Source organism: Diabrotica virgifera, chromosome 9, assembly GCF_917563875.1.
Source record: "Diabrotica virgifera virgifera chromosome 9, PGI_DIABVI_V3a".
Lineage (NCBI taxonomy): Eukaryota > Metazoa > Arthropoda > Insecta > Coleoptera > Chrysomelidae > Diabrotica > Diabrotica virgifera.
The window spans coordinates 6,080,229-6,096,420 of NC_065451.1; the positions used below are offsets into that span (position 1 = coordinate 6,080,229).

A 16,192-nucleotide genomic window follows, 5' to 3' on the forward strand; every position below is an offset into this window, starting at 1 on the left:
TCAAAAATTAAGAAAATAAAATTAGCAAAAATAGTCATTAAAGCATACCGCTATACATGTATATCTAGAAAATAGAGCATACTATAGATTAAACAAATTGTTAACATCAAACAAAAGCGATGGAGAGCGTTTAAGCTGTTTTGAATGTAAAATCCCCAGGATTTATTTATAAAGAAGTGCAGGAAAACGAATTATGGTTTATACGCTTTCTTTTGGAGCTTTCCGCCTTTATAGTGAACCTAGTATTGGTAAGTCCATCAAAATAAACAGGTTGAGGTACCTAGGTAACTTAGAGAGAATAAACTAGATGAAGCCGTCGAAACACATTTATAACCAAAGACAGGATATAATGAGGAGAAGAGGCAAGCCCAGGAAAATAAGAAAACCCAGAGGAAGAATGGGAAGGGGTGGAATCTGATCCTAGAACAGACCAAGACCCACTATGGGTTGTAGAGCAATGATGATGATCCTATGCTCCAAAATGAATGAGTTAACCTGAACTAAACCATTATATCGTCAAGGATATCCCACTTACCCGAATTGTATATTACAAATCCTGGAGGTTGATGAAACTGACTTAGTGCGTTTAACTTCACGCTCACTGTGTTATTTCCTTTAAGAAGACAATCACCAGAAAGTCCGCTAGATCCACCTGAATAAGAATAAAAATTATATTTTTATAAAAAAAAATTATGGAAGAATATTTCGCTTCCTTTTTTTATTTGTTAAAATTTTCTGTTACCTGTTATATTTTATCACATATTTTTCTTCTAATAACAAGAGTTTTTCTAGAGAAACATTAACTATTGATTCATTTACACTTTTTTTTTGGTATTCAGAGGAAGTTATATGGTCACTTGACAGTGACTTGAAACTCCCTCTCAATATCATATAGAGTATAGAGAAATTTTTTATTTACCTTTGACAATGTCCAATTTTTTGAACGTCTCCAAATTAGTGCATTCAGAAGTCCAAAATAAAAACATATCGAATCCAAATGATTGTAAACTTACGGTTAGACCACTATTTTGTGTAATTACAGCCCCAGTTAAAGGTTTATAAAGGGATTGTCCTGTTTTACCATCGATTATAAAAGTCTAAAACAAAAAAAAAATATTCAAGCTTTTTATGTTAATAGGTTACAATAATAATAGCGTGTAAGAGTACTGTATGTTTCAGAGTTTCGGCGCACACTGTATAAAATATTCTAGTTTTACACTCAATTTTGAACTATTCCTTAATCCAACCTTATTAATTATATATTCTACTACTAACTCCACCCCACCCCCTAGTTAAGTACAGATATTTGCTGAGAACTAAAAACGAACATCTACCTGTTTTGATTGTCGACAGTTCACTTTTTTGTCTTCTCCGATTGAATGCAATAGACGCGGTGAGAAAGTACCGCGACCCTCTTTGCTGCCCCATGTCAAACTATGAAGACGCGAACTTCTCGTGTCTTGAACCTTGAAGACAACACACGGTTCAACTATCAACCTCTCTCTGGGTTCAACTATCGCTGAATAAACGCTTTTTCTGTCTGTGCAACAGTGTAAAAACCTAATCCGTTATAGACGAACCGCTAATCTGCAAAAAAACTAAAACTCGTACGAGAAGCAACCGCTTGTGAAACCGGCATATGTGACGTTGATCGATACGCTAGTGAATCAGTGACTTGAGTAAGATTTTGTGTAAACTTAATTAGATATTGTCTGTATATCATAAGTCCTCTCTAATATCCCTTGAACTAACAACCTAATACAGTCCACAAAATTCTGAAATTATATTAATAATTTCACATATGTACAGTTCCTGGAACGAACCATGGCCGGTGACAAACACTGTCGTTGGTCGTGCACCCATCTAAACTTTACGCAGAGAGGATATCTCTCACCGACCATGGTTCGCTCCGGGAGCTGTACAGGGTTATTCACTATATTTTGACCCCCCTGTAAACTGCTTTATTTACATAATTAGAAAAAAATGTAAAATACAAAAGTTATTTGATTTTTAAATTATGATTTTTTGACATATATATCATACTAGTAACGTCATCCATCTGGGCGTGATGATGTAATCGACTATTTTTTTAAATGGGAATAGGGGTCGAGTGCTAGCTCATTTGAAAGGTTATTCAATTCCCTATTCAGTAATATAAACATTAACATGATTAATTATACAGGGTGTCCAAAAATAATTTTCTTAATTAAATTAATTGACACAAAAAGAAGAATGTATGTAATTTATTTAATTCAAAATACATTATACTGCTGTCAAAAAACAGAAATAAATATTTATTGAACAAATAAACATTACTTTTCACTTAAATTCAATGTACAAGCTGCCTCCCATCTGCCTCTTGGAAGTTTGAACATTGAATTTAAGCAAAAATCAATCTTTATTTGTGCAATAAACTTTTATTTCTGTTTTCTAACAGCAGTAAAATGTATTTTAAATTAAATAAATTACATACATTCTTCTTTTTGTGTCAATTAATTTAATTTAAAAAAAATTTTTGGACACCCTGTATAAATAATTATCTTAATGTTTATATTACTGAATAGAGAATTGAATTACCTTTCAAATGAGCTAGCACACGACCCCTATTCTAATTAAAAAAAATAGTCGATTACGTCATCACGCCCAGATGGATGACGTCACTAGTATGTTATATATGTCAAAAGATCATATTTTAAAAATCGAATAACTTTTGTATTTACTATTTTTTTCTAATTCTGTAAATAAAGCAGTTTACAGGGGGGTCAAAATATAGTGAATAACCCTGTACATGCCTTAATTGTGCACAAACCTTACCTGAGTATAATTATAATTTAGAACATCATCATATCTCTGATAAATAATGAGGAAGTCCGTTATATTGTCGAAGTTGAAGTAGGCTGGTGTTGGACTTATGTTTGTTTCGGCAACTGGACCCGGCACTGTAAAGTTCCAAATTTGCTTGAAAAGTTTCCCATCAATAGCCACCAAAGTGGAGTTGTACATCGCCGTGATGATATCCGGGATAGTGTCGCCGGTGATATCCACTATAACAGCTTGGGTGAAGATTCCTTTGAATTTGTCTTCGTAAATGTTTATAGTGGAGTTTGCCTGAAAGATGTTTCAAATACATTTTTATTCAATATTGACGAGTTTGTGACTTAACAAATTAAACAAAATCTGTGGGGAATTGCAATATGCGCCAACAGGGCCTACTGACGGCTGTTCCTCTCTCTGGAACGCACTTTTACCGATAAGCTACCACTACCATCCATGCGCTCTGGAGATAAACATAATAAGAACTACAACGGTAGATGTGCTGACAGCATACATTGATGCGGAAAAGCCCTTTCTTATGAGTGAGACTGTGGTGCGTAACGATATACTGTCCGTCACATTGTTGAATAATGCCCCCGAAGGCAGTTCTCTGGAGTTTTTGATGTGTTCATAAATGCGACCAAAAATTTTTTAGATTATATTGATACATTAGATATTTGTTTGTAAAACTCCATTTAAGAATAGTGCGGACTTTTTTCAGTTCTTTGACTATTTCCGGTAGTAAGTTATTCAGAAAGAAAATTCTGTAGTCTGTACGGACCTGGACCTCTTTTACCATTCGTTTTACTCTGCATAATAAAGTAATGCTAAAAAATTAAGGCAACGTAGACAAAGATCAATATATTGTTGACTTCTTCCAGTTCTTGGTGCAGTCTTCTTCCAGTATTAGAGATAACGGAGATAATGAAGACAAGAGTACTGAATATGGACTTCTACCCTTTCTGAATCTCTTTTACCATCAATCTTACTCTGTCTTGTAAAGTAAAGCTTAAGAATTAAAATATCTAAGACAAAATTCAATATATTGTGGATTTCTTCCAGATCTTGGAGCTTTTCCAGTAATAAGTGCATCAGAAAAAAAGTTCTGAGAAGAACTGGACATCCTTACCATCATTTTTAGTCTGCATAATCAGCTCATGCTTTAAAATTAAGATATTGAAGACAAAGTTAGTGATTGTGAACTTCTTCCATGGTTCCTGAGCATATCATAATGATCAGACTTTTTAAAATTCCGTAAAATGCGCAAAAATTAACTGAATGCGGATCTTCCTTCAAACCACCATCTTTTGCTGAGCTGATTGAAGCTATACCTAGAAAATTGTGTAAAGAAAAAGCCCTACAAGGATAAGACATCAAGAGGTCAAAAGATAACCACAAGAAAAGAGATCCAAGAAAAACTTATCAACAAAATAAACAACTATAAATAAATAAATATTGTTTTATACTCACCAAAGCTCCAGTAGTAATTTGATCCAACTTTGTCAAAGTTAAGTTTCCTCCAGAGGTTGGAGACCCTGTACCGAATATAATAAAACTAGTATTTTTATCCTGCGTCAGCATCTGAGGCATGAAAAATGTCTTGGCATCTCCTGGAGTCCGGATATTACTTAACTCCTGTCCCGTTCTGCCCGAAATAAGAACCAGATGGCCGTCTTGTTCAACTAAAAGAAATAACTTTTACTTTTACAACTGAACCTTAGACAGTTGTACAAGTCGGCAGAAATATCTGAAACCGCCAAGGTCAGACCGATCGAAAACTTTCGTTATGCGACGTTGTCAGATCAATCGGATTTCAAAGGTTTTTCGGATTTTTATTTCTTACTTATTTCACAGTAAAATTTCCTTATGCTTCTTCCTGCGTGTTAATTTTAAAACATTGTGTATAATTGCTCGGGATTGTGCGCTTAGTGTCCTTTTTTCACGGCACTTGTAATATTCATGTTTATTAACAAATATTATGTACCTATTCTAAATAAACAACTACATATTCGACGATTTTATCTGGCAACGTCGCAAAATCACTGATTTCGTGCACAATGTATTTTAAATGGATGTTTACTCTTTGCATCAACGCTGTCAATTGAAGTCCACTCTCCTTGATTTGCTACATAAGTGACCTTCGCAGTTCCAGATATTTGTGTCCAATTGTACTCACCACTTATTGTTGAATGCGAGGCTACAATGTCCGGAACAGAATCGTTATTTTGATCCGGAATAAATGAAGCTAAGTATACATTTAATCTCCCTGTGTTGAGTTGCCAGATCACGCTCCCATTTTTTGTATTAATAATAGCGATGGTCTAAAATATTAATTTATATTTATATTTAATTTATAAATATTAATTTAAAAAAAATAAGACTATTGTATTGTTTAACGGTACTTTTGCTGTCTACATTTTCAAAAAATCGATTTTTGTTTATTTTTATGTAAAAACATTCTCCTCAGTGTAATAGAAATCCTAAAATTTTATTAAGAAATTCGAAATAGAAACGAAGTTATAGCTGGATTTGTAACTTTACCATCTGAGCTAAAACACGTTTGTATACAAAAACGCGGGCGACGCCTGACCTGTGCAGCTGCCACTCGACAGATGGTTCTAGTGGTGATTTAAAAGGCAGTCGTCGAAGTAACGGCGCGCATTGCAATAAGCATAGTATTAAAAGACAATTTAAAGGTAATCAAATCAGTAATAAAACTAATCAGTTTATTGCAGCAAACAATTCCAAATTACCCAGTTTCTCGGCAAAAAAAATTGAAAACAGTGATAGCGAATAGGAAACACGTCAGACGAATCCGATGAAGAGGAAGAAATAATGGAAGAATTATTCATTGGAAAAAATAAATCGTTTTCTGCAAAAACTAAGCCAACAAACAAAGTCAAAATATCTCCTCGACTGACTCGTCGAGCACTTGGTATTAAAAACTGAGTAGATGCGTTCCTCCAAATCATCATCTTTTCTATAATCGACGATGGTTTGAAGTATACAAATATGTCCACCAATAAACAGCTGAAAATTCATGAATTTTTGTAAACAAAAATAAACAATATTAGTTTAAAATATCTTAAAAATGTTTTTATATGCTTGTAACAATTTCTGAACATTTATTTAAAAAAATATGATTTACAAAATGTCGTAAAATTTACGACACACGCCCGCTCACGTTATATTATAGGGCGCTCCCTCTCGAAGATTAGACATGGATAAAAACTTACCCCTTCCATTCCGACCACCAAACAATCATTCTGCTGATCTCCGTTAATATCAACGGTGCAGTGAAGCGAAAAAATGGTGTCGTTAAACCAATGTCTCCATAGTATACTCCCATTCAGTCCATTTAAAGCTATAACGCCTCCTTCGCATGGAGATGGTACCCCCATGAATATGGGACAAAAAATGTTTGAAGGTATAACGTTATAATTGTCGCCTGCAAAAATGGGTACATATTACTATTATAAATAAAATGGAAAATGGATTTGCTATAGTGAAATTAGTCGAAGTGATGTAAGGAATATTTTATTATGACTATGATAATCAAAAATGTAATTCTATTTGAGTATTAGGCAGTCAACTCTTATGTTATCAGCCACTTATATAACTATATCTACAAGATCGAAAATACAACTGAAAAAAATCATATTAAACCAAGGTTCTGAACTTATGCCAGACATAACGCTTACTGAAATCAGACAGGTGAGGTATTAAGAGGAATAAGACGTAGATGGGCAGCATACAGGGACTACATTATCAGCTGATCATGTAGCCCCTCTGATGAGGTCTGGGGAGACTGAAACTTACGCAAGGGGATGATTGATCATCTCTGAATCGAAATAAAACAAAACCTGTCTTTCATATAAACAATGATTTAAAACTAAAAATAGCACAAAGAAAGATGGAGCGTTCAATGATAGGAGTAACAATAAAAGAGATGATTACAAACAAAGACTTACAAAACAGATCAAGATTTTATGAAAAGAGCTTGCAGATTGAAATATAGATGAGCTGACCACGTGGCAAGGATGACGGATGAAAGGTAGACACGCAAGTGAACCGAATGGAAATTAAAAACAAATAAATGAAACAAGATGATCTGCGAAAGACGACGAAAAATGGGATCTACACTGCACAATCGGTGCACTCTGGATACAAGCAGGGGAAGACTATGTCCTGTAGTGGACTTAAAACGGGCTGATAATTATGATCATGATATTATACAACAAAAAATGAACTTCTAACGAGCTTTTTTGATTTGCTCGAAGTTTATTACAAAAGAAAAACGAAGGATGTCCAATTTAAAATCTCAATCAAGATGTTTTTAAAAATTGACCATTCGGTAGTGCTCGTAGTAGCATTTTACGTGTCTTGGTTTGTGTGCTTCTACTGCATCTTGATTGTAAATTTAGTATATTTATGGAGATGTTAAAGAGAGCGTTCGAAAGCAAGCAAATAAAGCCAATTAGGTGTCAGGATGTCTGAGGGATGTCATCTGGAGAAACAAAGATATGAGGCTGAAAGGGAAAGTACGCATATACAAATCATGTGTAAAATGGATCAGGACGTACCTACGCGATAGAAACAAGACGTGACACAGCAGAAAGCACGAGGATACTGATAACATCAGAAATGAGAACGTTGAGGACAACAACTGGGAAAACACTTAGAGACAGAACACCGAACGACAGAAGAAGAGATCGCTGGAACATACAAGACATAGTACAGTGAGGAAGATGGAGAAGAGGAGAGTGGAATCAGCATGTGATGAGAATGGACAGCGAGAGAATAGCCCGTATAGCCAGAGATTCACAGCCAACAGGCAAGAGACCAATAGGAAGGCCCTTTCAAAGGTAGCGCGATAGCTGGCGGTCAACATCACAGCAACGAATACAAGTTTAAAGTCGGTTATGAACAAGTCAAGAGGCCTAATATAAGAAGAAGAAGATACTGCATAATACCGGGCACTCTGGATTCAATCAGGGGAGGGATATATCCTGTAGTGGACTTAAAACCGGCTGATAATAATTATCATAATTATTATGATGATAATCTTATATAACAGGTGTGGCCAAACTGTGGCTCGCGAGCTACATGTGACTCTTTGAAGGATTATTTGTGACTCTCAATAAATAATGTCCTGAATTACGTTTAATTTTTGTGTTTTGAAATGTCTTAAATTATATATATATATATAGTGACTGTACACCCCGATATGGGGCTAAGTCGCGTAAGCTTTCTAGATCCTATTTCTTAGGAGGATCAGTCCCTTTTGCTTATGTTATCTTCTTAACAATTTCTCTCCATTTTTTCCTATCTCTAGTTTTTCCCCGCCATTCTCTGACTCCTGCGTTTTTTAAGTCTTCTTCAACTTCTTGCAACCACTTTGATCTTGGTCTTCCTCTTTTCTTTCTTCCTCCTGGATTCCATTCTATCATAGCATATGTCACTGCTTCATTTCCTGCCCGCCAGATGTGACCTAACCATCTAACTCTGCATTGCTTTATTTTGGTAACGATATCTTCTTTTAGTACTTTCTTAATCTCTGCATTTGTTCGGCTTCGATATTTATTTTGCTCTGTTCTGATTGGTCCCAGTATGGTTCTCATGATCTTTCTCTCCACTATTCTTAAGTTTTCTTCATCTTTTTTAGTCATCGTCATTGTTTCTGCTGCGTATAATAATATTGGTCTAATTATGGTGTTATACATTCTCATCTTGGTTTTAATAGACAGTATTTTGCTTTTAAGTAGTGTTTTATTTGCAAAATAAGCTTTATTCGCTGCCAATATTTTTTCTTTTATTTCTGGTATTCTTTCACCCGTTTTGCTTATTGTCACTCCTAGGTATTTGAAATGTTCTACATCTTCAAACTCTGAATTTCCTATTTTGGTTTTTCCTTTTATTGCTGGTTTCCCTAGTCTTAATATTTTCGTCTTTTCTTCATTTAATGTGAGTCCCATTGTCTCCCCTTTCTCTTTTATTTCTTCTAGCATTTCTTTCATTATGTTTCTATTTTTTGCAATAATAACAATGTCGTCTGCATATGCGATTATTTGTCCACCTCTTGTTCTTAGGTTCCCTTTGTTTATATTTCGTAGTACATATTCTAAAGCTAGATTAAACAGTGTCGTGGATAAGGCATCCCCTTGTTTCACTCCTTTATTTATAATGAATTCATCTGTCTCGCCTCTTTGCGTCTTTAAGCTAATTTTGGTAGTTCTCATTGTCATATTTATTAATTTTCTGAGTTTATGTGGGATTTTTAATTTTTCCAGGGCAATCATTAGTTGTTTTCTCTTAATCGAATCAAATGCCTGTTTGAAATCGATGAATAGCATTTCTAATTGCAGTTTGTATTCATTTGCTTTTCCATTATTTGTTTTATTGTGTGTATAGCATCTATTGTTGATCTTCCTTCTGTGAATCCACATTGGTACTGTCCCACTCTCTTCTTCGTGATCTTTGACAATCTTTTTCTTATTATCGAAGTCAATATTTTATATGTTGTGCTTAGTAGTGTTATTCCTCTATAATTTTCACAAATTTGTTGGTCTCCCTTTTTATGTATTGTTATTACCTGCCCTATCTCCCAGTCCTCTGGCATCTTCTCTTCCTTCCATATATTTTTCAATAGTGATAGTATTTTTTCCTTCAGTTCCTTTCCTCCATATTTTATAAGTTCCATGTTAATTTCGTCTTTTCCTGGAGCTTTTCCATTTTTGCTCTTCTGTATTACTTCCTCGAGTTCATCTATTGTTGGCTCTTTTGAGACTGCAATGTGTATTTCGTCTGCTTCTTCGTCCACCATTTCCTCTTCTTCGTACATTTCTTCTCCAGTGTATTCCTCCGTCAAGAGTTCTCTGTAGTGATCTGCCCATACCTGCCTATATTCATTGTCTTCTACAATGACTATTCCCTCTTTATTTTTTACTCCGTTTGTTTTACCTTTGTATTTTTTGGTTTGTTCTTTAATATTTTTATAGAAATGTTTCGTGTTTCTATTTGTTCTTTCCTGTTCTATTTCTTGCATCTTTTCATCTGCCCATCTTCTTTTATTTTGTCTTATAATTTTCTTAGCGTCCTTTCTTAATTTTTCATAACTTTCTCTGTCTTCCTCTTTATCCGTTCTCAGCCATTTAATTCTTGCTTGCACCTTTTGTGCTGTTAGTTCTTTACATTCGTTGTTATACCATTCGTTTTTTGTTTTCTTCTGGTGTTTGCCTACCTGCTTTTTTGCAGCTTCTTCTATTGACTTTTTGATCATGTCCCATTCTGATTTGATGTCCTCTGCTTTATATTTCTCTCTTATTTGCACTGTTACTTCTTCTTCATATTTTTTTCTAATATCTGCATTCTGCAATTTATTGACATTCCATTTTTTCTGTTGATTTTTCTGTTTAGTTTGGATTTTAACTTTTTGTCTTATGGTGGCTGCGACCATATAGTGGTCTGAATCCGCACACGCACCTCTGAAAGTTCTCACGTCCTTCATTGAAGATTGTTTTCTTTTGTTTATTAGTATGTGATCAATTTGGCTATACGTTTTCTGATCAGGTGACCTCCATGTTACTTTATGCATTTTAGGGTTTTCAAATTTTGTTGAGCTTATTATCATGTTTGTTCTTGTTGCTAGGTTACATAGTCTTAGACCATTATCATTAGTGTTTTTGTGTACGGTGTGTTTTCCTGCAATTTGCTGTAAAAAATCTTCTTTTCCAATCTGGGCATTGAGGTCTCCTAGTATAATTATAACATCTTCTTTGGGTATTTTTTCCATCTCTTCTTCTATCTTATCATAAAAATTGTCTTTATCGTCTGTGTTGCTTGTTTCTGTAGGTGCGTATAGGTTTAATAGTGATATATTGAATGGTTTATTATTTATTCTTACATACGCAATTCTTTCACATATCGGTTTAAAGTTTATGACTTTTTCTCTTAGCTGTCCTAGAATCATGAATCCCACTCCTTTTTGTCCTTGCTTCTTTCCTCCTGAGTATAATAGTGTAAAGTCTTGTTTATCAATCTGTCCTTGTCCCTCCCACCGTATCTCTTGCAGTGCTGCAATATCTATTTTATACTTTGCTAGTTCTTTGCTTATTTCTAGCATTTTTCCTGGTGCCAACATCGTTCTTATATTCCATGTGCTTATTTTCAGTTCTTTATGTTTTTTATTTTTTTGTTTTCGTCTTGTATTTTTGTTTCCTTGTCTGCTCTTATTTATTTCTTTTTTGTGATACATCAATTTATCTGCACTCATTTCCTTTTTATTTGCCTCGTCCGTCGCCAAATAAGTATTGTCTTGTATTCTCTCATCAGTTGCTAGTTTTTTGAAACGTTTTGAAAAACCTCATCCAACTGATTCTTGTTCTTATTCCATTTCCTCTCCCGTCCATCTATTATCAATTTGTTGTGCTTAATTTGGACGCGTTTTCCTTTCTTTATTTCATCATTTGCTATTTTGACTATTTCTTTTTGTATTTGTAATTCCTCTTCTACTTCTTTAAGTTTTCTTTTATTTTCCATTACTTTTATTTTTTCCTCTTTGTTTGGCAATCTGACTAAACATGTTTTGTTTCCTAATTTCACAGCTTCTTCTATCTTTATATTAATATCTAGTTCTTTTTTCATAAAGTTCTCCATTGTTTCTTTTAGTAATCTTCTATCTCCCGTATCTATTGTCATTCCCTGTACTATAACATTATTTTCTTTTCTTGCTCTATCGAGTCTTTCAAGGCGCACTTTTACATCTTCCAGTTCCTTTTTCATGTGTTCATTTTCTCTTCGCACTTCACCATTCTCTTGTCTTAATTCTTCTAATTCAATTCGGAGTTCCCTCATTTCTTCTCTGTCTTAAATTACTAATAACAAATTTAAATAACCAAGTGTAACATTAGGACTTAGACAAGGAGACCCCTTCACCATTGCTATTCAGTTTGGCCTCAGAATATGTAATAAGTAAAATATCATCTATCGCGTGGACTTACAAGATCACAAATGAGGAGATCCTTAGAAAAATGGGGAAGAACCGAGAGGTACTAATCACCATCAAATCTCGAAAGTTGGAATATGTACTTTTGACATATTATGCGAAATGAATCCAGATATGCCCTTCTACAAGCCATCCTGCAAGGAAAAATAGTTGGAAAGCGAGGTCCAGGAAGAAGAGGAACATCCTGGTTAAAGAAGGTCATCCAGGTGCAACACAACATCTGTGCAGCTTTTGCGCGTTGCTGCAGATAAAATAAAGATTGCCATGATGATCGCCAACATTTGTCACTGACAGAGGGATATTGCGAATCGAGGATCAAATTGCTGGAATTTGATGATGATCTAGATGCAGTCCCCCATTCTACAATAGACGTCAGAGAGGTGTTTTCACAACTCGAGGAAGAAACAGGTAGTCTGGGCCTTCGAATAAATGAAGAGAAGACGAAATACAACTGAATGGGTGACTCTGTATGGTACTGAAAACATCGTCAGTCATAGCTTAGATAAGATGTACAGGTCATGTGGAAAGATCAGAGGAAGACAGAGTGTTAAATACAGTGTTTTTTTGAAGATCAGTGTTTTTTATTTCGGTAGATCAGTAGGCCGTCCCAGAAAAAGATGGAAGGATGATGAAAAATCGAAGTATGTACCCTGAATTAGTAAAGGCGGCGTATAGCATTATTTGAAACAACGATGTGAACCATTTTATTTCACTTTAAAATTCGTGAAATCCAAACCGTGAGAGAAAAATTTGATACTTTTTTGCACTTTTTAAATAATTGTTTAGTAGCGGCTCCCGAAAAATTTCAAATTTTGAAACATGGCTCGGACTATCAAGGAGCTTGGCCACCCCTGTTATATAACAAAAAATTAACTTCTTATAAGCTTTTTTTATTTGCTCGAAGTTTATTACTAAAGAAAAACGAAGAATATCCAATTTAAAATCTCAATCAAGATATTTTTAAAAATTCATCATACTTACCGGTGCTGAAACCAAACAAGACGTCATCTATACCATCTCCATTTACATCTAAAGCTCGAACTGGGGAATCCGTGACTAATTTTGGCAAAGTTGTCGACCAGACGTCAGTAACTTTAAGATTATCACACGGCAGTAACTTCGTGGATGCAAGCTGTTCTGATTTCTGCGATCTTTTTATGATCCAGTCTCTTACTTTGTCTAATGGTAGCGGGTAAATTGAGACTAGAACTACTACTAAAATTATTAGACCTGAAAAAAATGTTAATGATTATTCTATATTTTGAAAGAATGAACAATACTTAGAAAATATTGTAATTATGGATCATCTAAAGATAGAAGAGAAGCTATCCACGCCTAAAATTTGGGCACGGTACTAAAAGAAGAAGAAGGATCATCTAAGAGAGAAGTGTTTAGGTCCTGGTTTCAGACATATAAATTATATTATGTCGTCTCGTCTTCTTTTTCAGCCGGCTTCTTCTTTTTCAGCAGGCTTCTCTGACTTTTCATCCTTATAAGGCTTCTTCTTAAGGTGCTTGTTCATAGAATGCTGGGGACAATTCTGGCATACTTGCTTCGATCTCATGCGGCTCTAAAAAGGGTCTGGGCACCGACCTTTGTCGACTCGCCTATATTTTTTAGCTATCGGTATTTCCTTTCCCCGATGCCAATTTTTCCTTCAATTGTTCCCTCCATAATCAATTAATACTTGGAATTCCTAAACATCTGACACAGGTAGGCTGCTTTTTTCACTATTTTCAGCAGTTCTATTCCTCTACCTATTTGGCATAATACTTCCGACTTCCACATTGGTTATATGATTTGTCCAGTAAACTTAAAGGATTCTCCTAAACACTCACATTTCGAATGCCTCAAGTTGATTTATAAACCTAGTTTTTATTGTCCAGAGTTGTCATATTCACAAATGTTGCTGTTGCCTGTTCAAATCTGCTACATATGTCTGTTTCTGGATTAAGATCCTTATTTATGCAGATTCCAGTTCATATTTATGCTCAAATATTTATTTAGTGTTCCTACTAACAACCATCACCTTCTGTTTATCTGTGTTAATTTTTAAACAAAATTTTTCTCCTTCTGTGGTGAAGACGTAGTTATGAAAAACCTGCCTATTAATCTTTAGCCATCCTCCATATTTCTCAAGGCTCTTTCAAACATTGCTTCAGATTAAAGATTAAATAGCAAGGGAGAAAAACCGCAACTCTGTCTTACAACTTTCTCTATTGGGAAGTTCTGTGTAGTTACTTTCTTCACTTTTACCGGCCCTTCTACATTGTTGCCTTTAATTGCTTCTTTTAGAATTTTGTTATGTGAATCAATAAACTTCAAAATAATATACTCAGAGCAGCTGCAGACCCGGGAGCAGACATTGGCAACGATGATAGTCCATTTGTTCTCCTTCGTGTGCCTCAGCCCTTAAGGACAATGGCGATCATCACGTTTTAAGTAGTCTGCAGCGGTTTTGAAGAGTTCGATTGTTGTTTTTCCTCGTTCAATTGTTGTTTTTCAACAGAACGTGCGTCCTCTACCCGGTTCTCTTTTTCCTTCCACTTTCCCTTGTATAACCAATTGCATCAACTCATATTTTTCATTTCTTAATATATGACCAAAATTTTTCTTAATAAAAATTTCTTAATATATGACCAACATTTTCTTTCATTCATGGTGTTGAGTATTTTTTTCCTTTTTCATCTTTCTGTTGCCTGGTTTATTACCTGTTGTGCAAGAGCGGATCCAGGGAGGGGGCCCATGGCCCCCTCCGAGAATTTAAAAAAATATAAATTTAAATATTTATTTGCAGTTAAAATGTTTTTGGTTTAAACACATATACAGGGTGATTGATTAGTAGGGTAAAGCTCAATAGCTCCGCTATAGTAATATATAGCAATAAAAGTTAATAACAAAAATTTTAGCCACCTTTGAGCTTCACATTACAAAATTAGTTAGAATGTTACAGGGTGTTCGATAACACAGTGGCAGACCAAACTTATGTTTTTTTAAATAGAACACCCTATATTTTATTTTAAATTCGAAATCCTGTTAACTTCTCCATCACAAAAAATATAAAGGTTTGTTATGTTATACAGGGTATTTACAAAGTTATAACCAATTTTATATGAAAATCGTAACAAGTTCAACTCCCTGTATAAATAAAAATAAGCAAAACAACAATGGTTTATTAATGCCATATTTTTTAACGTATTGTCAAAATTTTCAAGAATGGTCGATATTGCTAATTTTCTTTATATCAAATACAGGGTGAGTCAAAACGCAAGTACATTATTTTCTCAGTAATTTTAAATGGAACACCCTGTATTTTATATCACTATTAAAAAGTACCATTACCTTACTTTAATTTTTAGATAACATTCCCTATGTCTAAATTTATTAGTTTTCGAGTTATTTTCATTTTTCAATGGACCAGTAGCGTGGCCACCCAAATCAACAGAATTTAATAAACTGAACTCATTTTTTTGGGGTTACGTAAATAATGCAGTTTATAAAATACCTCCAACAACAAGGGATTAGATGAAAAATAGAATACAAAGTGTATTTCGATGTGTTAATTTACAAATTCTCCGTAGAGTAAGTAGCTCATTCAGTGATCGTTTTTAGGCGTACCTACATAAATGTGTTAGGAGATAATTTTGAACACCTTATGTAATTAAATATTAAAAATATTTTATTAAAAAAGTAGCTTCTAATTTTTTCAAACATGTTTTTTTGTGAAATGTATTACTGATAAATTATGTTTCGTTCTTTATTTGTTACATTGTTACATTTACATACAAAAGTAGTGTTTAATTGTCTTCACAAAATATTGTATTTTGGGTTTGTGTGTTTTTTTGTAAAATTTATTACTAATTTTCTTTGTTTATTTGTTGCATTTACATAAAAAGATAGTTTTTAATTGTTTCAAAAATGTTGCATGTAGTGGTTGTGTTTTTGTTTGTAAAATGTATTACTAATAAAATATTTTTATTTCTTTATTTGCTACAATGTTACATTGATGACCGGATTGATATAATCGGTAATCCTCAATTGTCAATTCAGTCATGGCTTACTTAAAATTTAGATAAATTTAAACACCTAAAATAATTTGCTCTGAAAAATAAAAATATCTCGAAAACTAATAAATTTGGGGATAGGGAATGTTATATATAAATTAAAAGTACGTTAATGTTACTTTTCAATAATGATATAAAATACAGGGTGTTCCATTTAACATTACTGAGAAAATATTGTACTTGCGTTTTGACTTACCCTGTATTTGATATTTTTAACAGGATTTCGAATATAAAATAAAATATAGGGTGTTCCATTTAAAAAACATAAGTTAGGTCTGCCACTGTGTTATCGAACACCCTGTAACATTCT

The 16,192-nt window shown here is 34.0% G+C and overlaps 1 protein-coding gene across 1 annotated transcript in view; it reads right to left on the reverse strand.

Moving 5' to 3' along the window:
- Positions 1 to 16,192, reverse strand: part of LOC114326694 (uncharacterized) — a 48,264-nt gene that overhangs the window by 15,484 nt on the left and 16,588 nt on the right. Inside the window, exons 4-10 of the mRNA XM_028275111.2 lie at positions 12,800 to 13,048; positions 6,051 to 6,262; positions 4,991 to 5,135; positions 4,285 to 4,496; positions 2,815 to 3,108; positions 920 to 1,097; positions 536 to 652 (exon numbers count right to left, since the gene is read on the reverse strand). Of these exons, the coding sequence (XP_028130912.2) occupies positions 536 to 652; positions 920 to 1,097; positions 2,815 to 3,108; positions 4,285 to 4,496; positions 4,991 to 5,135; positions 6,051 to 6,262; positions 12,800 to 13,048 (1,407 nt within the window). The remainder of the gene's footprint in view (positions 1 to 535; positions 653 to 919; positions 1,098 to 2,814; positions 3,109 to 4,284; positions 4,497 to 4,990; positions 5,136 to 6,050; positions 6,263 to 12,799; positions 13,049 to 16,192) is intronic.